The 25,354-nt window shown below is 37.0% G+C and overlaps 3 protein-coding genes across 3 annotated transcripts in view; 2 read left to right on the top strand and 1 right to left on the bottom strand.

Annotated features, from left to right (window-relative positions):
• The first annotated feature begins 4,880 nt into the window (after window positions 1-4,880).
• LOC139941687 (uncharacterized) lies at window positions 4,881-10,123 on the top strand. The gene is made up of 5 exons (XM_071938285.1): window positions 4,881-5,016; window positions 5,671-5,820; window positions 6,896-7,039; window positions 8,576-8,719; window positions 9,676-10,123. The coding sequence occupies exons 1-4, from the start codon at window positions 4,947-4,949 to the stop codon at window positions 8,716-8,718; spliced, it is 507 nt and encodes a 168-aa protein (XP_071794386.1). The 5' UTR covers window positions 4,881-4,946; the 3' UTR covers window position 8,719; window positions 9,676-10,123.
• Window positions 10,124-14,083: 3,960 nt separating this feature from the next.
• LOC139942271 (peptidyl-prolyl cis-trans isomerase B-like) lies at window positions 14,084-18,518 on the top strand. The gene is made up of 5 exons (XM_071939067.1): window positions 14,084-14,148; window positions 14,856-15,161; window positions 15,643-15,736; window positions 15,997-16,181; window positions 16,844-18,518. The coding sequence occupies exons 2-5, from the start codon at window positions 14,859-14,861 to the stop codon at window positions 16,985-16,987; spliced, it is 726 nt and encodes a 241-aa protein (XP_071795168.1). The 5' UTR covers window positions 14,084-14,148; window positions 14,856-14,858; the 3' UTR covers window positions 16,988-18,518.
• Window positions 18,519-18,684: 166 nt separating this feature from the next.
• LOC139942270 (gamma-aminobutyric acid type B receptor subunit 2-like) overlaps window positions 18,685-25,354 on the bottom strand; it is a 36,524-nt gene continuing 29,854 nt past the window's right edge. Inside the window, exons 16-17 of the mRNA XM_071939066.1 lie at window positions 20,112-20,304; window positions 18,685-18,887 (exon numbers count right to left, since the gene is read on the bottom strand). Coding sequence (XP_071795167.1) covers window positions 18,735-18,887; window positions 20,112-20,304 — 346 coding nt within the window. The 3' untranslated portion in view covers window positions 18,685-18,734. The remainder of the gene's footprint in view (window positions 18,888-20,111; window positions 20,305-25,354) is intronic.

Here is a 25,354-nt window from a genome sequence, read left to right as displayed (position 1 = left end):
CATTTTCACTTTAAATGTTTTAATTTTGTCCCCATATTGGCACCATAGAATCCCAAATAGTAACCACCTCACGTGATCCATCTAGTGACTAAAGCAGAATGAAACTCAATCTAGCAGATAGTAATTTTGTTTTGAACTTTCGAGGTTGGATTATGTTTCTTAGACTCATTTGAATGTTGGCATAATAACTAATGCACTTGTGATTTGTACCAAAAATCAATCATTTTATAACCAACGACAGGAAACTTTATTCTCAGCATGATTAAGCCTGATGAAAATACAGACCGTGAGTAAACTGAATAGCTTCTGTCACCGGTGCAGCTTGCACAATCTCGCGGTAAACGGGAATCAAATTTGGGGTTCGAAATTCGAAAACTTATGAGGGTCGGTAACATGATGGTGTATAGCTTCCTACTCACTCAACCTGAGCTCAGTCACAAGGTCATACCAGGGTCATGGGTAAATTTGAGTGCACGGCAGCATTTCACCCAGACAATCAAACTTGTTGACCTTTAAGTCTTTTCAGAAATTATCTGTAGCCTACAAACGCACATTTTAAGGGGCGGCCCAGTAGGCGTTATAAAAGGGGGGGCCATCTCAGACACTCTTCTTTATACGGCCCGCGGCATCATGCTGCCACATCATCGGGTAGTAGCTACCATGGAGCTATGCATGAAGGTATAAATATTTCTCGTAGTACAGCGGATAAGCTCCCATATTATGAAAATTGTGCCCTTTTTGAGAAAAGCATGGCATAGTTAGTTTTGACCATAAGATTCGCATTTATCAGAGGTCAAATCTGACTTTCCTCCACATCTATTAACAGAAGTTATAAATGGTAAGGTATCATGGAGAATACAGCGCCCCAGTTAATTACTGGTGGTCATAGCTATTCGTGCTTTTCTAGTGCACAATTTTCTTACTCCATGAGCCTGCACTAGCTATTCTACATAGCGGCAAACATCTGGGGCCGATTTCACAAAATTCATCGCAAAACTTGATTGATTTGCAGTTACGATCAATCTTAGTTACATTGTGACCATGCCCTCAGTGCAAATAACCTGGAGGCCGATTTCACAAAGAGCTAAAATTGATCGTAACTGCAAATCAGTCGTAGTTGCTTAGTACAGTGATGTCACAATGCAAATCACTATGGTGATACTGAAAATTTCTCTTACGATGAATTTGATTGCTTTGTGAAATCGAGCCCTGCTGGGCCCATTATTGGAATTTCATATCCCAATTTTACGGCGACTTCGGGCTTAACTGCCAAAAAATGCAAAAAGCAGGATGGGCCTCAATCACGTAGGCCTACAAGAGGTAGCGTTTTGGCTGGTAACATAATTCTGGTAAGCATTTTGTGTGTGTAAGAATGGTAAGCAATAGACTTGATTTCAAGTCTGAGACTCAATGTTTTGCATCAGCCACGCACCCCATCACACTCTAACCGTGATCGTAGGCCACTGATGACGGAGGTTAATCTGCAAGAGGGCGCCTTTTTTAGTCAATAATGTGTTGGCTACGGGTAGACTAAAAGCCATGATCACAGACTTGGAACCAAGTCTAGCTAAGCCTTACTAGATGTGACATCCAGGGGACTTATTTAAGACAGACTCTGTGAAATTAGGCCCATGGATGTCACAATGTCAACCATAAACGTCTACAAGCCATCGTGTTACTCTCTATCTTGTAGAGGGGTTTCACTCCAGAACGTCTACAAGCCATCGTGTTTTACTCTCTATCTTGTAGAGGGGTTTGTTTCACTCCAGAACGTCTACAAGCCATCGTGCTACTCTCTATCTTGTAGAGGGGTTTCACTCCAGAACGTCTACAAGCCATCGTGTTACTCTCTATCTTGTAGAGGGGTTTCACTCCAGAACGTTGTCTGGTACAATTATGACGCGTCTTCTGATCACAAGTCACCAATTTTAAATTCCTCAGACTATTATTTTATTTATTTATTTCCTCACAACCTCAAAAAGAATTAGAAAGACAAAAAGATTTATAAAAATTAAATCTAAGACAGTTGCTATTTTATATGATTCGGGGCAAGCTTTGGCGTAGGTACGTATACGAGACGATGAACACCCATACACAATTCTGAATTGATGTGTATGGCACATTGGTACCAGCTGCAGGGTCGACTGCTCATCTGGAGGTTGCTATACAAAAGCTTGCTCCGAATCGTGTGACATAGAAACAGTCTCTGGTAGTCTGAGGAGTTGCAGTCAAATGCACGTGGTAAAGTGACTGCAAGTCATTGTACAGATTCAAACTCGCAAATGGATGACATAAATCCCTCAACCAATCTAAGTGCACCCCATCATTACCTACAAACAAGAACCCCTTCATCCATATCAACCTCGTACTCAATCATATAATATGGCCACCATCCAAACTGCTCCAAAAGTTGTCAAAATGTTTGCTAAATTAACATTTATTGCTAATTAATTTTGTTTAATGTGTAAGGCGCTTACGAAGCATGGTAGTTGTACTATTTGTGTTAAAATTACTAACTTTTTCATTTTTTTAGTACCAAAGACAGGCCGTGCATCGATCTATAAGTTGTCAATGAGAGTTTCCAAACAATTACTGCACGAAGTACATCGATAATACTTATACTGTCATTATTATCCGACCCAAATCAGAACCTCAATATTACACAAAGCCCCGATCTGGGAAATGAAGTTGTGACTAACTGTCTGGGACTTTTAAAAGCACATCATAACCGGCCTCGCTCGATAAAAATAAGGAAACCTGCATGATAAAGTGTTGTATTGGAAGAGAAGTTTATCGATAAAAGTGGAGGATTTTGTTTATTTGTAGAGATTGATATGCTGGTATCGAATGGCGTTATGGCAATAATTCATTTGAGTTGTCATCAATCTTTTTGTAACATCTGTTGCTCTGTCACTCTTGTCGTCATTGATACTTTTAATTATTTTGTTATTTTTTCTGAGATAGTGTTGTCAAGATATCAGTGCACTTGAAGTTGTGGTCGCTATGGTGGTTTCCATAATAATATATCTCTAAGAATTGGTTCAAAACAGACCGGGATTATAGGGTCAGAGTCACCATGGAATCTGTTTCAAAATCACCCAGAAATGGGTCACACTGACGCAAAATCCGAGAAACTGGTCAGGCCCGCTGGAACAGGGCCTCTAGGCTCAGTCAAAAACAAGTTTACAGGAATATTGGTGATGTTGAATCACACTCAAAAGTTCAGTAACGCATCCATTTCACAATCCCCTCTCCTGCTTTTTAGGGAAACAAAGAATGAAAGAAATTGATCGTTTCTAAGAGGAGTTACGTCTATTTTTACTCAGATGTTTAGATTCAGTCAAGCATATACACATTCCATGGACATGCAGTTACAAACATGAGTGCTTTCAGTAAAACAGGCATAACTTCCGTCCCTTTTTAATAATCAATTGTTATTTTTGTTCTCCCAATGAAGCAGGAACAAAGCTTGTTATGTGCTTCACAGGGGTCAGTTGTTGTTTTGTTTTCAAATCATAAATCTCAGTCAACTTCGTTTCCGACTCACGCTGTGCACAGCTTATATGCTTACTTTATACATTGTTTTGTCAAGTATTCCATGGACAGCTTGCAAAATGATTACCTTTATTATTGAATAGACATTTATGCTCCTCTTATAAAGGAATTATCAGAGTCTTTTATTCTTTTATTTTTCTCTTTTGAGTATCATTTGTTTGTTTTGAAAAACATCACCAATCTCGGTCAACTTCTTTTTTTGCATGTCTTAAAAGTTGGATCAGTTAAAAATGTACGCTTAATGCAGTTTGTTTTATTCATTTTGAGCTAAACAGTTAATTGACAATGAAATGCAATGTTCAAGTGTGTTGTACTAATAATTTAGAATCAGTTTTCGGTATTTTTCCGTGTCCTTGTTTCTTGGTGGCCCATACTTCAACCCAGTCTAACAAGAGCCTCTTTGGATATGGTTTTCAGTCTAACATGATTGCTAGGACCATACAACACACAACACACAACACAACATATTATGTTGTGTTCTGTGTAATATTATTAATAATATAACAAAACATAACATACATTATATATTTTTTTTACAAAAAAAACAACATAACATAACACGACATGATATGACAAAACATATATCAATTCAAAAGTATATAAGGCGACATTCATCATGATCACCTTTTACGAACTAGAGATAAAATAACGATTTCCAAAATAACAGGAGGAAGATTGTTCCAAATCATTGGTCCAGTTTATTAGTGATTGATGTCAAGTGGTGGAGCGAAAAAAACGTGGAGGAGACTGAGGAATATAACAGTAAAGACATACATTGGACAAACTATAATAATAAGAGTAGTTTGTTCAAGCGTTTATCCAACACACAGAGCAAGTTAAAAATGAATTCATTCTTTAATAGGTAGCCAATGTAGTTTCCTGGGTGAATCCAAGCATTCTAAAATAGGGACTGAAAACCCAATCCATGGGCGAGGCTATGCTATAAAGTGGACTTAAGTCACTCGACGGTTAGAAATCAGCGAAATTAACAATGCAGCACATTGCCAATATACTGTTTTAGAACTAATTTTGACATGATAATATCACAGGACCGTTTTCTTTTGCAAGTGCACTGATATCTTATACAAACATACTATTCCCCCAAGAAAATAAGTTGTAACATATCGATGACTGCGATATAGACAAAGCAACAGATGTTATATACAGATCGATGGCAACGTGTTCTTTGAATTCAATTGATTTATTGGTAGAAGGCCATTCGATACCAACAAAAAACTCCTTCCAATAAAAAATCCATACAACACTTTATCAGGTTTCATTTTATCGAGCGAGGCGTTTCAAAATTTCCTATATAAGCCCCGACAGTTTGTCACAACTTCATCACAACGATTTTAACTGCATTATTCTGAGAATCAAGAAGTGAAGTCAACATGGCACGAGCAGTTACAATGGTGTTCTTGATGGCTGGGGCTCTGTTCATTGCTACCACCAACTTGCAAGGTTTGTTCTATTTTCCTAATGTTTTAAATCTCTTCAGAGAGTCTGGCTCTTTTTGAAGAGTGTCTTTTCACTTCTACACATAATTATACAATATTACCTACAACTTGATTCTATACAAAACTTCTCTCTTGTTGAACGTTTCGCTATAATGTGATGTACTATGTTTTGCAAAGTGTTGCCAAAGGAAGCCGTGTCTGGGTCCATACACTCGAGAGTATTTTATATTGTTTTTGACTCCCATAACATATACGTGACTGGATCCACCGGTTTTCGAGCTACACAGTGTTTAATTATACTTTTGTTGATCCTGGTCATCACACTACGGTTGTTTTGTAAATTTGTGCCTTTATGGTTTGTTTTGCTGTTTATTTGAGTATTTTAAATTTTTATATTCATGTTACTTACTAAATAAGGAATAAGAAGAATGGATGGGACCAGTAAAACTTGGTCCGAAAGTCAGAATACTCTGGAGCCTTTGTGACGGCGTGTCAGCATTTTTGTATGACCTTGTTATTGTACCCACTGGAACTTTCTTTAATGTTTTAGATGTAAACTTATCTTCATTAACATCTGACTAAGATGTTTTTGCTACAAACTCATCAATTGTTGTAAGTGTTAAAGTGTCCTGACTATCTTCATTGCATTATTATGTAGGAGTGAGTGGTGAGAAGCCTGGGCTCTGCCCCGAGTCGTCCGGTGCTTGGGGAGCAGCTCTTTGTGTACAGGCTTGCTCAAATGACGAGTCTTGCCAAGGGACAAAGAAATGTTGTGAAAACTCATGTGGTGGGCGACATTGCAGTCAAGGTATGTTGTACTATATATCAAAGGGTACTATATCTCACACTCATGAAAACTTGCGAAGATGAAGACAAACCCAGCATAGAATGTGCATTGTACATCTTAGGAAACCAGCTTAAAAGGAAACGGCAACCAGATAATATTTGCTAAAATTCATTTTAAAAATGTTTTCAATTAGTAAGTAAATACAGTTCACATGAGAGTCAGATTTAAAGACACTGGACACTATTGGTAATTGTCAAAAACCACTCTTCTCACATGCTGTATCTCAACATATGCATAAAATAACAAACCTGTGAAAATTTGAGCTCAATCGATCGTCGAAGTTGCGAGATAATAATGAAAGAAAAAACCTCCTTGTCACACGAAGTTGTGTGCGTTCAGATGCTTGATTTCGAGACTTCAAATTCTAAACCTGAGGTCTCGAAATCAAATTCGTGGAAAATTTCTTATTTCTCAAAAACTACTCCACTTCAGAGGGAGCCGGTTCTCACAAAGTTTTATACTACCAACCTCTTCCCATTACTCGTTAACAAGTAAGGTTTTATGCTATATTTTGAGTAATTACCAATAGTGTCCACTGCCTTTAAGACTGTCTGAATCTGTCTTTACCTTTGAACGTTATCGGATTTATTGTAAACCAAGTTGAAACGAACTGAATTTTAACCAAATGGCACCTCGTCACATTGTTGCCAACAAAGAAAGTTTATACGTTATGAGTTCCTCCTTTGTAATATTTTAAAATACATTTGTGAGTTTTAGTTTTTGAACACCCATGCGAGGAAAGTCTTAAATATAAAACAAATCTTCCCAAAGATGTCTGGAAATTATATTATTTTTTTTTATTCATAAATAATTATCAAGAGGAATTGTATTGGCACAAGCTTGGAGTGTTTGCTAAACATTTAAACAAAAAAAAAATCAAAAAGACAAAACAGAAATACACGTATAATGTTCGTAGAATTAACCCACGGGTATAAATTAACATAAACCACTGCAAACAAAGCGCGCCGAGGATGATATCAAGCTATCATGAAAGACAATCCACTTGTTTTTTAATTTTATTTGTTTGATTTAATAGTGGTCCATCCAGGAACGTGCCCTGTTATTCCACCCGGTATGGGAGGAATTTGTGGTTCCGTTTGTGCCTCGGATGGGGAGTGCTCCATCGACAAGAAATGCTGTCACAATGGATGCGGGCCAACCTGCCTAACCGCAGGACCAGGTATGGATATGCCCTCAAACAATTAAAACAATACAGATGTTTCAATGTATGATTGACTATTTGGAAATGGCCATGATTTTAAAATAAGCCACTGCCAAGAAAATAACATGACAGTATAATGCTATCATGGCAGACAATTGTAAAAAAGTGTGCCTATGATGATATGAAGCTATCTTGGCAGACAATCCACTCTTATAAAGTGTACCGATTATAATATTAAGCTATCATGGCAGACAATCCACTCTTGTAAAGTGCGCCGAATATGATAATATTAAGCTATCAAGGCAGACAATCCACTCTTATAAAGTGTACCGATGATGATATCAAACTATCATGGCAGACAATCCACTCTTATAAAGTGCGCCGAATATGATATAAAACTATCATGGCAGACAATCCACTCTTTTAAAGTGTGCCGAATATGATATAAAACTATCATGGCAGACAATCCACTCTTTTAAAGTGTACCGATGATGATATCAAGCTATCATGGCAGACAATCCACTCTTATAAAGTGTACCGATGATGATATCAAACTATCATGGCAGACAATCCACTCTTATAAAGTGTACCGATGATGATATAAAACTATCATGGCAGACAATCCACTCTTTTAAAGTGTGCCGAATATGATATAAAACTATCATGGCAGACAATCCACTCTTATAACGTGTACCGATGATGATATCAAACTATCATGGCAGACAATCCACTCTTTTAAAGTGCGCCGAATATGATATAAAACTATCATGGCAGACAATCCACTCTTATAAAGTGTACCGATGATGATATCAAACTATCATGGCAGACAATCCACTCTTATAAAGTGCGCCGAATATGATATAAAACTATCATGGCAGACAATCCACTCTTATAAAGTGTACCGATGATGATATCAAACTATCATGGCAGACAATCCACTCTTTTAAAGTGTACCGATGATGATATCAAACTATCATGGCAGACAATCCACTCTTATAAAGTGTGCCGATGATGATATCAAACTATCATGGCAGACAATCCACTCTTATAAAGTGTACCGATGATGATATCAAACTATCATGGCAGCCAATCCACTCTTATAAAGTGTACCGATGATGATATCAAACTATCATGGCAGACAATCCACTCTTATAAAGTGTACCGATGATGACATCAAACTATCATGGCAGACAATCCACTCTTATAAAGTGTACCGATGATGATATCAAACTACCATGGCAGACAATCCACTCTTATAAAGTGTACCGATGATGATATCAAGCTATCATGGCAGACACTCCACTCTTATAAAGTGTACCGATGATGATATCAAGCTATCATGGCAGACCATCACTGTTTGAATTGAACATCAATGGTTTGATGTCGCATGTAACTGCTGTTTTTAATTAGAGATTTTATTGTGTGAAATATGAGTGTGGATTTCCTTTAGCAAGGTATAATCATCAGCCATTTTTTTTAACCACAAGCCCTTATATGTTGCTGGTTAATGAAATATGGTTCACTTTATTTTGTTTATCTTTTTGATCTATATAGTGGTCCATCCAGGATTGTGCCCCGTTGTTGCACCCGGTGTGGCAGGAATCTGTGGTCCCGTTTGTGCCTCAGATGGCGAATGCGACAACAACAAGAAATGCTGTGACAATGGATGCGGGAAAACCTGCCTAGCTCCATTTTAAGGTAAGAAATCGATATGGAATTAGAACGGCTTTAATGTTGGATTGAACATAATAGTTTCTTTGTTTAATAGCGACAACAAAGAAAGCATTTTACAGCACAACATAATAATTATTATAACACCCCTTACAAGTATTCTGCCTGCTCATTGGTTTAGAGCGCGTCACATGACATGTCTTAGTTTTGCTAGACGACTGCCGTGTGATAGTGCGTCGGTTTGCCGTGGATGATAAATTAATAGTCTGTAACCATTTCGGATTGCACGACACTACATGCAGCACAGTAAAAGTTTTTGCAATCTGTATTCGCGTCGTCCGTGGATTGTAGCATTCAGGTCTGTAACTTAATAATAATAGTATACAGTATTTAGAAATGTTTGGGGTGTTATAAAACAAATATTGACTGCTTTTACTCGTGCAATGGTTAAAACTATGACTCCCTCTGTGATCCCCGTAGCGTTCTATTTTCCCGAGGCGCAGCCGAGGGAAAATATAACGCTCCGGGGATCACCTCGGGAGTCATAGTTTTAACCATTGCACGAGTAAAAACAGTCAATATTTGTATACAATGTACCTATAATGTGCTATTAATTCAAGTTCATAGCGCACATAGTATACTGATATAACCCATTAATGTTGTACTTTACAACATTGTTCATTTGTTGTATGATAGGCCATCGTCATATCAAAGCATCATTCAGTCTGTTCAGCTGTATGAACACTTCACCCTATGAATGTATTTGCTTACAAACAACGGTGAAAAAAACTAAACAAACAACAGGGGTTTTTCTTTTAGCAGCGATTAACAATTATATCTGCAAAACAGGAGAACAGAAGATAACTTAAGATGTAAAAACGTAATTGTTTAAAATTGTCGCCAAAAGTTATTCAGCAGAAGAATGTATTACCAATGTGAACTTAAAATTTCACTCCCTTTAAAAGTAATTTTCTTTCCTTCAGTTCACAGAGGAGAAACGCTGTAGCTGGGACATCATGGCCATCAGTAAACAGCACCGGGCATAAGCCAAGAGGCGTCATTTATAAGAAGATGATACGTAATTACGTAGTAACGCAACGTTACCATCGTCCTACAATGTAAACCCAAGACGTAACGGTTGACGTCACACGTTACGATGATGCAGACGTGCCATCTTCTACAATGTTTTTTCTTGGCCTGTTCCGTTATGAAATTAGATATTCTTCCTTCCTGTATTTCAACAACTGATAAACATTAAAAAATTCACAATTTATTTTCCCCCTTCCACAGTCAATGTTGAAAGAGCTCATATAGGGCAAACTACATTGTCCTGTCAGATATTAACTATATAAAAGACATAAATGCATACCTGTAGTGTTTTCATATTTATTTGCGTTTGGTTGTGAACAATAATAAACAGCATTAAACTAACGAGAATTTATACCCAAGTGATTTATTTTGTATGTCAAGTTTTCTTTATGAACGCGCCACACTGGCTTGTACATTCGAGAACCTATTTTAAAACGTGTAGTTGACTGCAGTTAGACCCCTTGTCGAGGGACCCGTTTGGTCGCAGCGCCCTCTTGGTGCGTTTTCAGCGCATGCTGGCAAGCTTTTTTCATTGGGTAAAAAATGTTTTTGGTTTGTTGCATTTTTCAAACCTAAAACCAATCTAAGAGAGTTGTTTACATTTCCAAGTCAATTTAAGCTTATTTGCTTGCTTAAAGCCATTGGACCCTTTCGGTACAGAACAAAAAAAAAGTTCACAGATTTACAAATAATTTACAGGGTTTACTGAAGGTAAAGGTGAAAGACTTCTCTTGAAATATTAGTCCATGAAATGCTTTACTTTTTGAGAAAACGGTAAAACAATATAAATTCTCGTAAGCGAGAATTACGGATTTGTTATAAACACAATCCCCATGTCATGACACGGCGAAACGCGCGAAAACATGGGTTTTCCCGTTATTTTCTCCCGACTCCGATGTCCGATTGAGCCTAAATTTCCACAGGATTGTTATTTTATATATAAGTTGTGATACACGAAGTGTGGGACTTGGACAATACTGTTTACCGAAAGTGTATAATGGCTTTAATTAATTAAATGTGCGGTGTGACATTGGCCCACATTACTAGAGCTGATTAAACACAGAATTAAGCAAAACAAAACTATGCATCACAGAATAACGTAAACAACCGAACTACCATCTCACATATAATTGTTCATTTTTACTCAGCAGAAAATTGTATATGTTTTGCAGCTCTGACAAAGAGTGTTTCTTAATACTGACATATTAAGCTGTTGATCAGCACGATAAATCACGCCAACAACAATAACAGACTTACAGAGTGTGCTAATAGATATTAAAGACCCATTTTAATGAAAATTGTTACAAGTGATCTTTGCTGAAATTCATTTTAATATGTTCAATCAATAAGGACATCAAGTTCACATGAGATTAAACAAATTGTTGTTGTACAAAACTGTCATTCAAAACTGTCATTTTGAATTCCCCGGTGCTTCCCAGAAAGATTTGCAAATCTCTGTTACGTCATCAAATGTTACGCCAAGTGGGAGCTTCGCGTTTTGTATAACTGCTTTTGTTACAGCATGGAGTAGTAAAACAGTTACATCCCACAATAACGAAGTTCAATTTGACGCACGCCGTGTACAAAATATCGGACGTAGTCCGCACATTTTAACGATAAATAAATACAACATAGCATTCCCGTTTAAACAATGACGCCCATTCAGCTGTTTTAAGTTTAAGCAATTCTTATTCAAGACAACTCAAAATTTGAGTAAATTTCCTTCTGATCTTACCACATTAGACGGTGAGGCATTCCTTGATGAACCATGTTGTTGAACCGTTCACACTTGTATACCATGCTTGTTACAAGGGGAGAGTGTCGACCACAATGTTCACATACGTGAACGCACTTTTTCCACAGAAATACTCGGGACCCGAAAACCCTTCGAAGAATTCCAGACCTGAAATGTGATAGCAAATTGAACAATGGGAAGTGGGGGTGGGGGGGGGGGGGGGCTTTTAATGCCACATGTTGCTGCTGAACACTGAAATTCCATAGAATGTAAGCGTCTTGCATAATGTCTCACCCTACATCTTGTTCAACAGTTCAACCTTTGGATCATTATAAAGCCGTCGATGAAGACTATACATTTTGACACAGAAAGCAGTGTTAAGCAATATGCCCGATGCAGGGTATACCACCCATACTTAGACACACTATTCTCATCCTGTATCGAAGTACCTTCTCCATAAAACCTTCTAAAGAAATCCTGAGATTCCAAGCGCCCAATTAAGACAAAATAGGGTTGGGCTTCACCCAGCCCCATTATTGAGCAACACTTAAAAGCAATAAATATGTGCACATTTTTAATTTGATTCCCTCTACTCTACAGTAAAACAAAGGATGTACTTGTAATGCACTCACCTCATGTGTTGCCTTTTCAAATTCCCGGGTGAGGTGTCACCCTTGCTCTATGATGTCACAGCGATTCGTTGCAACTACTGTAGGTTTCTTTCCCAAATACGACGGTTATACCATTGCTCTTGCTTCTTCTACAGAAAAGTATCCTCACACATGAATACATTTTAGCTGTATAGACGATGATCGCTTTTACTGTGGTAATGTACTTCCTTTCTGACCAATTATTATGAAGTTTGTTGCTGACGAAGAGGAATCGCGCTTCTAACCGGTACTGCCTTGATTGGTAATGCATGAGCCCCAACAGAGGGCACTATTTACGACGGGGAAAAATAAATTTGTGAACAGGACTGATCCGAGACGCGAATAAGTGGGACAAACGTCCGACCATCAATCTTGAACAAATTTCCCTGCACCTTTCGCCAACTGGGACAATTCAGGGCTCAGTATCCAAAATTGGAAGTAATTAACCCGAGCCAGGGTACTTATTCAACAACTTATACAAAGGTTTGTTCTATACATTTCAAGAAACAGTGGAGGCAGCAGTCTGAGTAAAATGCGTTAAGTTGGAGAAACTATGCTTTCAAATGCAAACAAGTTTTGTTTGTTATGTGACAGCATCACAAGCTGGTACAAGCCGTAGCCGTAGCCCAAGCCAGGGTTTGACAAAGGGCCCTTTAGTTACCAACCGCAACCTGTGGCCGCCTATACTAACGAGTAACAATCTAAACGTGTGTCAGATTGAACAAATATTGGTTTACTAGCGACGGCTAATTGATGATAAATAAGTATACTTTGATCATTGACATAAGATTGAAGACAGGAATGATACTCCATGGAGAACCAAGTGTGTAGCGTTATAGAGGGTGATGATGAACATTATCCATGAAACAATATTGATGGGACCACACTGCCTTCCCAAGTCCCCTTCTGGTTTTTGATTAACATTATTCTTGGATTAATCTTGTGAACCATAAAGATCGAGATATTGAATATCAACGAACAGCTGTTACCACAAGCTGTGATTGGAGAGACAATGAGTCACATTCCTGCCTGTTGAATGAGATGTCTGATTCATTGCCTAATAAGTTGAACAAGTGTAGTAAAATTGTAAATAACAAACGCCAGACCAACGTTAAACTTTTTAAAGGAAAATAATTCTGAGTTTGTTTTCTTGTTCTTACACCAATTTGGAAATAAACTTTTTTGAATTCAGGTTGAACGGCATTAATATTATTATAGTGATGTTTTCCTAGTCGTTTCCGGCAAATAATCGGGCAATAAACATTTTATTCCGCGTGAATTTAAAAGCCCCTCAAGACAGTACTTGATTGTCCCTAACTGTGTGTGCGATTCTTCTCGAACGTCATGATGTTAAAACGACAACCCTTCATATTCACAACTCTCTCAAACAACATTAAAATTCGTATCATTTTTTATTTGCAGGAAACTGTAGTTGTGCCTTCTCTGCTAAATTAAATACCGATTTCGCGAGGCCAAATGAGTTCTATGCAAGTTTAATGGAACATAAAGGTATTTATAAATTGGCATGCCTCCAAGCGAAGTAAACTTGAATGACGGTGTCAACTGCATAAGTCATTTTTCTTACGAATGCATGGAATTGAAATTTGTTTTTTTGCCAAAAATGACCGGGATGTAATGTTCAAACAATCAATTCGAGGAACAATATAACTGACGTTTACGACTGAGTATTCCAATACTTGGTTGGACGACTGGGGTTCAAAACAACATTTGAATATGCACTCTTGAACAAATTAATTAGCACACTGACTGCTCATACTGCCACGCTGCCTTAAAACTCAAAGGTAACAGCTGACGACACTTTGGTTGGCCTGCCTGTAAAGATGCTCACGCTATAAGAATGGTAGTCCCCAAACACGCTGCACTTGATTTATTGATAACCACCAAAAAGCTCATCTTTTGCTGCGCACCTTTTGCTGTTATCATTGAGGACGTTTCAATCCGAGGATCGAGACGATATTACGGTGAGTTTGAAATGAACTATACTACACACAAAAACTTTGTAATTATTCTATTAGGCTAACTACAACTTTGCGATGGAAATGATACCACACAAACAACAAGCTCCAACATGAAATATTTGTAAGTGTATTATCCACGGAAACGTATCTCTGTTTGTTACACGTTGTTATTGTTTGGAGTGATAAATAGGGCAACAAGTTTTTGAAGAATGTTAGAAATGTTAAATTATTATTTCATTATTTTCTTCTTGCGTTGATTGTTTTGCTTTTTGCTTATTGTTTGAACTGTTTAGAATTATATTATCCGGTATTTCTGTTTCGTTTATCGGTAAAAATGCAAGTTTAACTGTGGTAAATGTAGGTTTAATGGTGATAAGTATACAGTTTTCGAGATTAACTTTAAGGCTAATTCTAGAGCATCGTATATATTATGTTAAAACATTTTGTGGTGCGCCAGAGGGAAACATGAAAAGCAACCTGAAAAACGCAACATTATTGAAATATATACAGAGGACACAATTAAAAACGTATGTGTTTTAATACATTTGCCAGATTTTTATTATAGAAACACTCTCCGACCGACTACAGAATTACAAAGTCAGAAAATATAGGGTCCTGAATATGAACAATATACAACTTCAAGATTTGAAATGAAGTTATTCGATATGTTGCACTATCCATTGATCGGTTTACGCCATTTTGCTGTACAGATAATGAAAGGCCACATACTTCAACTTGTTATCGGGTTATGTCTAGCCCTTCACTTAATGACCACTAACTTGGTAGACGCCGCTGGTCCGAAGACAACGATCAGTAAGAAGTCTAAGAAGATAAAGGATTGGGAAGATCCAGACCGGGATAATTCTAATGATCTCATGGTCACCAAGAAAGCATTCTTCCAAGTCGAAATTGACGATGAACCTGTAGGCAAGATTGTCATCTCACTATTCGGAGAGACTTGCCCAGTGACTGTACAGAACTTTGCTGCGCTAGTTAGAGGGACGTCAAAAAACAGGGTAGGTGTTTTAATTATGGTTTAACCCATTTTCTTTTTCAATTTAATTAAATTCACATGTATTTCCATACAGTGAAAACATAGCACCACAATACAACAGATAAGTTTAAGCTTTCATTTAAAGAAAGTGAACAGTTTGGAGGCCCCATATGGCAGATGTGTTTGTCTGGTGGTGAGAGAAAAATGGGGAATGTTTATTGGCACAAAGAAGGGATTGTTTTGGGGATGATGTTACATTATGTAGGGCACATTTACAGAAACATTTCTCCATGATAGAAGCAACAAAATGTATAAAGCGAAGAAAGAGACAATCCTTAACGTCTAATCTTTAAAACAACTTGTGAACAGGACGTCGATAAATGTTCTAATGTTTGGTGAAGAAAGCTCGGTTTAAAGGTCAAACGCATTAAATTACCCATGTTATACTAAACCAAGAAAAACATCTGATAATGACGTCATCATTAATTATTATCGTTATTCAGGAGAGGCTGAGTTACAATGATACAGTTGTTCATCGCATTGTGTCTGATTTCGTCATCCAGATGGGTGATGTCACAGAGGGAGACGGCACTGGCGGTGAGCTCCGTTTGTTGTTCCTTTTTATCAGTTCGTTGTAATCTTGTTATAAAGACGGCGCTGATACTCAAATTAAAACCAACGTACATGACATTTTTAGAAGCTACTTCGATCACTTCACAAAGATTCAAAGACATTTTCAGGAATAAGTTTTTAATTATATTTTATTGTCAAGTGCTTATTTCTCCTGTGCAGTACAGTTTCAGGTCTGTTTAATTTAATTGAACAATAATGGTAAATATAATATATTTTATTTACAGGTATAAGTATATACGGTAAGTATTTCGATGATGAGAACTTCTACCTCCGTCACGCTGGACCAGGATGGGTGGCGATGGCTAATTCAGGCCCAGATACCAACAATTCACAATTCTTCATTTTACTCACCAAGGCAGGCTGGCTGGATGGTCGTCATGTTGTGTTTGGTAAAGTTACTGAAGGAATGGTAAGTCTGAGTAAACGAACATTGTATTAAAAGAAGCCTGGTTCGAGGAGTAAAGTAAGAGTGAGTAAAATCTGTAGTCGAGCCAGCTTTGCTAAATTGAATGATGATTGTGTGTCATGAAAACGAATGGGCGTGTTTGGAGCTTGGATGCCTACAAAACGAAATTGAATGACCGAATTCTGAATTTGAAACGCATTAAAAACCGGAGAGGCAAAATAGCTTTAATTCGAATTCATGAAAATTAAATTGGCTGCTCATTTGCCGATTTTGACCGAGAAAACCTATATTTGGTTTGCGGTGACACCATTCTGTATCTACTTGCCAGGTAGTATTTGTTCTTAAAGAACTGTCTTGCTTTATTCTACTGCCGCAGAGTAGATTGTTCAGGTGTTGTGGAGGCTTCTTAGTTCTGATAAGAACTGTCCTGCTTTTTAACTATTACCCGGATGGACGGTATAGAAAGTAGGCTTCGACTACTACTTTAAAATTGGTCTCAACGTTTCGACTAGCTTGCTCTATAGTCATCGTCAGGAGACTGAAGAGGTAAGAGCACAAACTCTACCTTGCAACATGGTGTTACCGCAAACCAATTGATACCTCACCATGCAATGCCTCAAATCCTATATACGTGTTTAATTTCATTTACATTATTTTCTTCACAGGACATAGTGGAGAAGATATCCAAGATTGACACCGATGATGCCGACTTTCCATTGAAACCAGTTCGTGTTATTGACTGTGGTATCATACCAGTCAGGACACCATTCATTCTTACAGACAGTGACGGAGACCAGACCAATATTTAGTTGTTACAAGTTCGCTAAATGAAATAGTTATCACTCGTATCGAAGCCTATTCAATTGAGATTTTAAAAGCTCGTGCTAAAGTGGTTATAATGATGCAGGTAATTTAGTCGTGTTGATGTATATCCTCCCCAATAAGTTCATCAAATCTCACTCTCATTCTAATTTATCTATACAAAGTGCAAAAAGCTCAATGTTGAATTATGGTGGTTCTAAAAAGAATCAGTGGTTTGCTTAGCCATTCGACGTTTCGGTCAGCATGCTCTGGTCGTCTTCAGGACAAATGAGTTTAAATCAATAGACCACTGGTTCTTGTCGCAACCACCAAAAACTCATGGATACATTTGTTTATAGTACACGTTTGTTTATAAACACATGGTATCTCCGTAAACCACACAATAGATTGTACCCACACCGTGCAGAGTGTCAGATCCTACTTGTAGCTGCATAATTGGATTAATTAAAAGTCAATTAGTAGTATGCATTGAAGTGCAACAATTATTTAAACAACGATGAAAAATGGAAATGAATGTCAGAAGTCACAAAAGATAAACCTTTATTTAATTTCATTATTTCATCTAAAATTGTAAAGACAATTCTTATAAAAGGATAACAATGGTAGTTGACAGTTGATATTCCACTACCAGTTGGTGAACTACGTTGAATTTGTCTTTTTTAACATTCACTTAGTTATTTATTACAATCAACAACACGGACATTTAACTTAACGGGCGAGTATAAAATACCGAATGTAGTCCTGCGATTAAAAGGCGTTTACACAATATGACTACCATACGTCCACAAAGTGCAATGTTTACCATTGCAATAGTGAACAAGTATAAATTATTTTCCCTTTTGTGCGTCGAACAAAACTCTCAGCTTACGATATTGCCCGTATAGGGTCGTTTATACAAAAAGGAAAAAACAGCAGTTTCCCGCAAACCGGATATCTAAAGTTGAGTTTGTTTGTGTGATTGGATGTTTCAAATTTTCGTGCTAGGAAAAAGTAAAAATTGTTAGAAATAATTTAAAGTCTATTAACATTAGTTTTACCTGATCGAGATAAGAAAATTTGTTTAAAATTTTCATTGTTTTTGTTACTTTGCATTAGTTTCTGTCCATTGTGTTATTGTACAGAACAATCTCAAAGGCACCGCTAAATTTCCTAGGCCACAACAACCGAAACGCATTCTTCCCTTTAAAAACCATGCAGAGCTAAATTGCTCAGTATGTTTTCCAAATAAGTGGATAACGTCGTAGAACCCCCCTTAATGCAAAATCGACCCGTTATCCACCAAAACACATCCACATATCATTAAAAAGCCCATCAATTTGGGGGCAAACCGTTTAAGTCAGCCAGTACACTTCCCATAGGCCTTAAACTTTACAGTGTTTTATCGGATACTGAACTCGTCCATACTTGGACAATTATTAAAAAGCGACTATTTTTACCAGAAAACAAATATATTGCACGTGCTGCGCCTTGCACACCCAGCAGGGTGGATATGTGCGCATTACAAGTCTTATTATTATTATTATTATTATTATTATTACGTGATTGTTTTAAAATACATAATACACTTAACAATAGAACGAACACGCAATCGCGTTCGTAACCTGTGATACTAGGTGTTTCAATTGACTTATTTCATGTGAGTAATAAATTAGTGATTTAATAAACAAATAAACTGGTGTTATGGTGACTTACAGCAAATCTTCCCTCTCGACGCAGGTCCACTGTGGTTTTTCTTCATTTCTGAGCTAATGACTCAATTTGACCACTTGTTGTGGCTACTGCTTCAACTGTAGCCCCTCCATTCCTAGGTCCTTGCGGTGCCGCAAAGGTAATCAGTCCAGACACTGTGCCTCCTTGAGCATCAATCTTTCGGTAAACAGCAGATACCTGTATTGTAACCAAAACAAACTATTTATCTAGCGTAGTAAAAGCCTAAAAGAATGCGAACTTTGCTTAATTAACTGCTTCATTCCAGAGGAGGGTGTGTTGTTTAACCGAGACATCTGATTGGCTTATCTTCGTACTTTGGACGGCTGTGAGGGCCCATCAGAAAGCGGCTAGCAGACAACTTTGCTTAAAGGATATATGTACTTTTTCCTAACAAAAAACACAATGTCCACATATATACATTAAACTTACACAGTTTGAAGATTATGATAGTAGAAAGCTTCCCTTGAAATTTTACTTACTAAGATGCTGTAGTTTTTGAGAAATGAGTTAAAGTAATAATTTTCCTCTCAGTTCTAGCATGTAAAAACGTATTCACCAGTTATGCTATGGTTTTGGTGCTAAAATAATTTTGGTCTCATGAGACCAAAACTATTTTGTGACTTGTTTTACTCATTTCTCAAAAACTACACAACCTTAGTTAGTAATATTTGAAGGGAAGCTTTCCACTATCATTATCTTCAAACCCTGTAAGTTTAATGTAAATTTGTGGACATTTTGAAAAAGTACCTGAATCCTTTAACACTATTTTCTTTATATTTGAATACTTAAAAGTAAATAACCACAAGAAAAACTGTCTTAAAATAATTTAAAGCAAAGTATTTACAAAAGGAGCGCGACGTGAACCTGTGACCTCTGGACCTCTTGAGGTCAAAATGAAGCTTTCTGATTGGCTCATCTTCCTGTGCCCCGCGCGTATATACACGTACGCGTATGCGTTTCAGATTACCCAACGATCCGATGCCTCAAGGCCCAACTTCTTTAAGCTAATTAATATCGATCACATTTCTTGTCATATAGCTCAATGTGTAGACCTAAGTCCTTTATCATACTACAGAGGACCCAATATTAACAGGTGCTGTCAATTTCAAACATTCCAAGGAGACACCCTTTTACGGAAGCCTTCTTACAGGGACATTGAACAAAATTATTATATCATGCGTATGATTTAAGTCATAATTATGACTAATATTCCAATATAAAGTAAGACAAAATTATTCTAAGACTTGTCCAAATTGGGTTATTTGAGATAGGCCTATATTACTCCAAATTACGAGACAAAGTTTTTATTTTGAGACTAGTCATAATTATGACTTTAATCTTCTTTTGTTGTTCGCTGCCCTACAACTTGTTTATGTCTTCGCTTAAATTGATGAGACTAACCTTAGGAAGGAACAGCATACAAAGTGACACTGTAATGCAGAACAGCATAAAGCATGAAACTAGGCCATAAGTGACTCCAATTGAAGACACTGAGAGAAAAGATAACGGTACAGCAACGACACAGCAGATGACGGTGTTATAGATTGATAGACCTACGTAGTAACTATCGTTCAGACCGGGAACGTTGATGTTTCTGAGTAGAAATAAAATACAAACAAAATTTAATTTCACCATCGGGAAATTCGGTCTGACATTTTGAAGTATTGTAAAGCAGGAGATTGGTAAAAATATCAGAGCAGTAATTTAATTAAGGGATGGATTCAACATTGGGACAACCTCCCGTTTACAAATACGCCTATTGTGTACCGAGCACTACAAAGAACTGGTCAGTAAGCGACCTTAAGAGTCAGTTCAGGTAAATAGTTGACATACTTGCTCACGGTCAAAAAATGATTTTTTTTTATACTTTGTGGGTGGAAGGGCCTTGGGGTGCAAGTAAACAAAATTGCATTTTCAATTCTATATATAGCCCGTTGCCATGGTTACGGCTCATTTTAATTTTTTTGCCATTTTAGGTCGATTTTGGGGTCTGAAAAACTGGTTTTTAGCTTATATTTACAACTCCACCCCACCAAAATGCAATATTAATTCAAAAAACCTTTTATATCACTACAAAGTATCATCCTTGGCCTTCCTTGAGAAAAAAAATTATTGCTTTAAATATCACCCTTGTGCTATTTTTGCATCATGCATTACAGTATGTTTTTAAAACTTGCAAAATCGACATTTTTACCCTATTTTTGGACCCCAAAATGTCAACTTGCCAGGGGTCTCAGAAAATTTTCCTTTCGTCTGTGATTAGGACCAACATTGGTCTTTCCATATCTGGTGTCAAAAACTTGGGCAATTGAATCCTGTTGGGCCAGTACTGCCTCAAAACTAGACTTTTTTCCCCAAAACATGAAAAATGCCTTTTTAAGGGTCTTTTCACATAATATCGACATACGTGTCCATGGTAAAAGAAAAGGAATATTTTTTTTATACTTTGTGGATGGTAGGGACTTGGGGTGCAAATAAACAACATTAACATTTCAAATCATAATATAACACGTTGCCATGGTAACAGTTCATTTGTGTTTAGGCCACTTTGGGCCGATATTGGGGAATGACAAACTGTTTTTTTAAGTTAATATTTACAACTCCACCCCACCAAAAAACAAAAGTATTTCATAAAACCTTTTACATCACTACAAAGTATCATCCGTGGCTTTACTTGAGACAAAAAAATATTGCTATAAATTTCACCCTTGTGCTATTTTAAGAACGTGCATTACAGTATGTTTTTAGAGCTTGCAAAATCAACATTTTTACCATATTTTTTGCCCTCAAAATTCCATTTTTTTCAGGGGTCTCAGAATATTTTCCTTTCGGTTTTGATCAGGGCCATAATTTGTCTTTTTATTTCTGGTAAGAAAAACTCGGGCAATTGTATCCTGATGTAACAGAACTGTCTCAAAAATAGACCCTTTTCCCTGAAAACATAGAGAAATGCATTTTGAAATATTTGCTTCATTTTGAATTTATAACATGAAGAAGTTAGCTATAATTCCATCAATCTGGCAGCTTTTTATAAGCACTTTGTAGGTTTAGTGCATTACCAAACATGGATCAGGACTTGTTGATGACCTAAATCTTATAATTTGCCCCACTCCGGCCCTGGCCCAATCATGTTTCTTGACATTGCATAAAATAAAATAACAGTTTTGTGAACAGCGCCTCTTTTTTGAAAGTCACATTTTTTAATTCCCCTTGCACATTAAGAAAGTTTGTACTGTCTTTAATGTTTTATTGGTTCTCGGAATATTTCCCTTTTTGTTTTGATTGGGCTATCAATCATTATGGTTTGCATGTCTACTGGGGAGAAACACTTTGGTTTATTGTATCCTGTTGTGACACTTCTGCCTCAAAAATGGTAATTTTTCCAAAAACAATAAAAATGCATTTTGAAGTTATCTTTTAGTTTGAATTGATAAAAAACAAAAACGAGCATGCTTGTTAAAAGCATATGGCACTGTTTCCATGCTCTTTAAGCCACTGAGTTCTTGTTTTGTCATAACTACTTTACCTAGTTGTACAGGTATGATTCACATTGCAAGAAGAGAAGTAGTGCGATGAGCAAGCTTTACTGTTCTTGTCTTTACATGGCCTTATAACAGTCTTCTTGGTCCCCTGCCCGCTACCAAACTAAACATTTTCATCCCAATCAGAACAAAGAGGCTCTAAAAGTGAGCAAGTACTGTATCCAAAGTATCTAACCATTTTGCCGCTGTACCGCCCAGCCGCATTATATAGCGATACACTGTATGCGGTACGAGGAAACCTCGCTAGCTTGTGTTTGTAGAAAAAAAGGAACATCAAAAGAAAACTCGATAGTCATTAGTAGGTCTACGCATTTGTTAATATACCTAGTTGTTATAGATCGTTATTAATTCTCCCTTCACAGTTGACTTGTCGAAGCTAATGATGATGACATAATTTAGCTCTTACGAAAAATAAAACGCTCATTAGTAAACAGGAAACTGTTCATCATTTATGATATTGTCAAAAATTAACGCCTTCGCATTTAATCAGTATGAGCATTGAGCCAGAAAAAAGCCTTGAAAAGCTAGTGTTCATTTTATCCGTGCACAAAAATATTCGCCATAAAAATTACCGTAGCCGTTTAACGAGAGGCATTTATTGTTCCCATGAGAACTTTTATACAAATATTACCGAAAGGGTAAAAAATTGTGCATACACATTAAGCCATGGCTATCTTTTAAAATTTGAACTATGATTCCAGTAATTTACTGCAAGACTCTTGAGAAATTGGATTTCAGCAAACTCGGGCGGTGCAGGGACTAAAGGGCTAAATGGCCATTCACCTGCTTTGGCCTTCTGTAAGCAGTTCTCCCATCTATGGGGGGGGGGGGTTCCTTTCAATTGTACTGTTGCAAACAATAAAAGAGTTAAGTAGGATTTGAAACTTTGCATGGTGGAGATAAGATATAGAAGAGTTTGCGGTAACACCATGTATTAACAATCTCTAAATGAGTTGGGGTGGTTCTGAAAAGAACCGTTGGGTTAACTCGACGTTTCGATCAGTATGCTCTGATCGTCTTCTGGAGAATGCTGGACTCTGATGCTGCATGCTGCTTAAGTACTAGGCGGTGGATCAGCGGTGATGCACGAAGGCGGGAAATGTAGGCGGGAAGTGAACTCGATGATGCGTGGTGAAACCTGTTGTGGAGCCTTGGGGGTTGGTTTATTTAACGTGATAAACAATTCAATGTTTTTTGTTGATCGTTCTCAGAGACATATATAATAATTATGAATTAGTAAGATAGTGAATGGAAAAAATATCAAACTAGCCTGAATAGACTTTTGTCACTGCAAATGCATCTTACTTATTTATGTTCAGCAGGTGCAAGTTTTTACAACTTCTTTCAATGTTGTTTCATTAAAGGAACACGTTGCCTTGGATCGGTTGAGTTGGTATTTGAAAAGCGTTTGTAAACGTTTATTAAAAAATGCATATGATTAGAAAGATATTTTAAAAGTAGAATATAATGATCCACACAAGTATCACTCAAAACATCTTTCTAACCATGCATTTTAAAACAAACCGTTACAAACGCATTTCAAAGACCAACTTAACCGATCCCAGGCAACGTGTTTCTTTTAAATAATCTCTTACGCTCATCTTGCAAATCGTTAGTATCATTGTTTTTAATAAGATCTTGGCAAACTTTTCCAACACTTTTAAGCGGGCTTTTTAATTTCCCACGTTTGTGTTGGACATGATTGGATGCTCCAAACCATCTGCCGCAAGCACAGAAACTACATTGTTTATGATCTCTATCTCTAAGAATAGTTTTACATTTGGTAGCGGGCAGGGACCAAGGAGAGTAGGCCCTGTATTAAAGACAACTTGTAAAGAATGCTCATCGCACTCTACTTGCAATGGGAATCATACCTGTACAATAGGTAAAGTAGCCAAATCAAGAACTCTCAGTGGCAAAGCATTGGTTATGGTTTGGTTGGATACCATTATGTTTAAATAAAAACTTTGTATTCATTACTCAAAGGGCATGGAAACAGTGCCAGATTTTTAACAAGCATGCATTGTTTTTGGAAAAATTACTATACTTAAAGCCATTGGACCCTTTCGGTACAGAAAAAAAAAAAAAAGTTCACAGATTTACAAATAATTTACAGGGTTTACAGAAGGTAATGGTGAAAGACTTCTCTTGAAATATTAGTCCATGAAATGCTTTACTTTTTGAGAAAACGGTAAAACAATATAAATTCTCGTTAACGAGAATTACGGATTTGTTATAAACACATGTCATGACACGGCGAAACGCGCGAAAACAGGAGTGGGTTTTCCTGTTATTTTCTCCCGACTCCGATGTCCGATTGAGCCTAAATTTCCACAGGATTGTTATTTTATATATAAGTTGTGATACACGAAGTGTGGGACTTGGACAATACTGTTTACCGAAAGTGTATAATGGCTTTAAGGCATGATCAGTCACAACAGGATACAATAAACACAGTGTTTCTGCCCAGAAGACATGAAAACACCAATAACAACCGAAAGGGAACACTTTCACAAAAAGAGGTGCTATTCACAAAACATTGTTTTATGCAATGTCAAGAAATATGATTGGGGCTGGGCCGGGCAAATTGTAAAATTAAGGTCATCAACAGTTCCTGATCAATGTTGGGTAATCCACTAAGTGCTAAGGAAAAGCTGCAAGATTGATAGAATTATTACTTTTTAATGTTAGAAATTCAATATGAAGAAAAAACAATTCAAAATGCATTTTTCTGTTTGAGGAAAAAAGTCTATTTTTGAGACAGTACTGTTAACATCAGGATACACTTGCCAAGTTTTTCTTACCAGAAATAAAAAAGACAAATTTTGGCCCTGATCAAAAGCGAAAGGAAAATATTCTGAGACCCCTGAACAAAATGAAAAAGGTTTTATGAAATAATTTTGGTTTTTGGTGGGGTGGAGTTGTAAATATTAACTAAAAAAACAGTTTGTCATACCCCAAGATCAGCCTCAAGTGGCCTAAACACACATGAACTGTTACCATGGCAACGTGTTATATTATGGTTTGAAATGTAAATGTTGTTTATTTGGACCCCAAGTCCCTACCATGCTACCATTTACACAAAAATGAAAAATATTCTTT

This window comes from Asterias amurensis, chromosome 9, assembly GCF_032118995.1.
Source record: "Asterias amurensis chromosome 9, ASM3211899v1".
Classification (NCBI taxonomy): Eukaryota; Metazoa; Echinodermata; class Asteroidea; order Forcipulatida; family Asteriidae; genus Asterias; species Asterias amurensis.
Note: the sequence above shows the minus strand (reverse complement) of the source record. Positions and strands in the feature narration are given on the sequence as shown.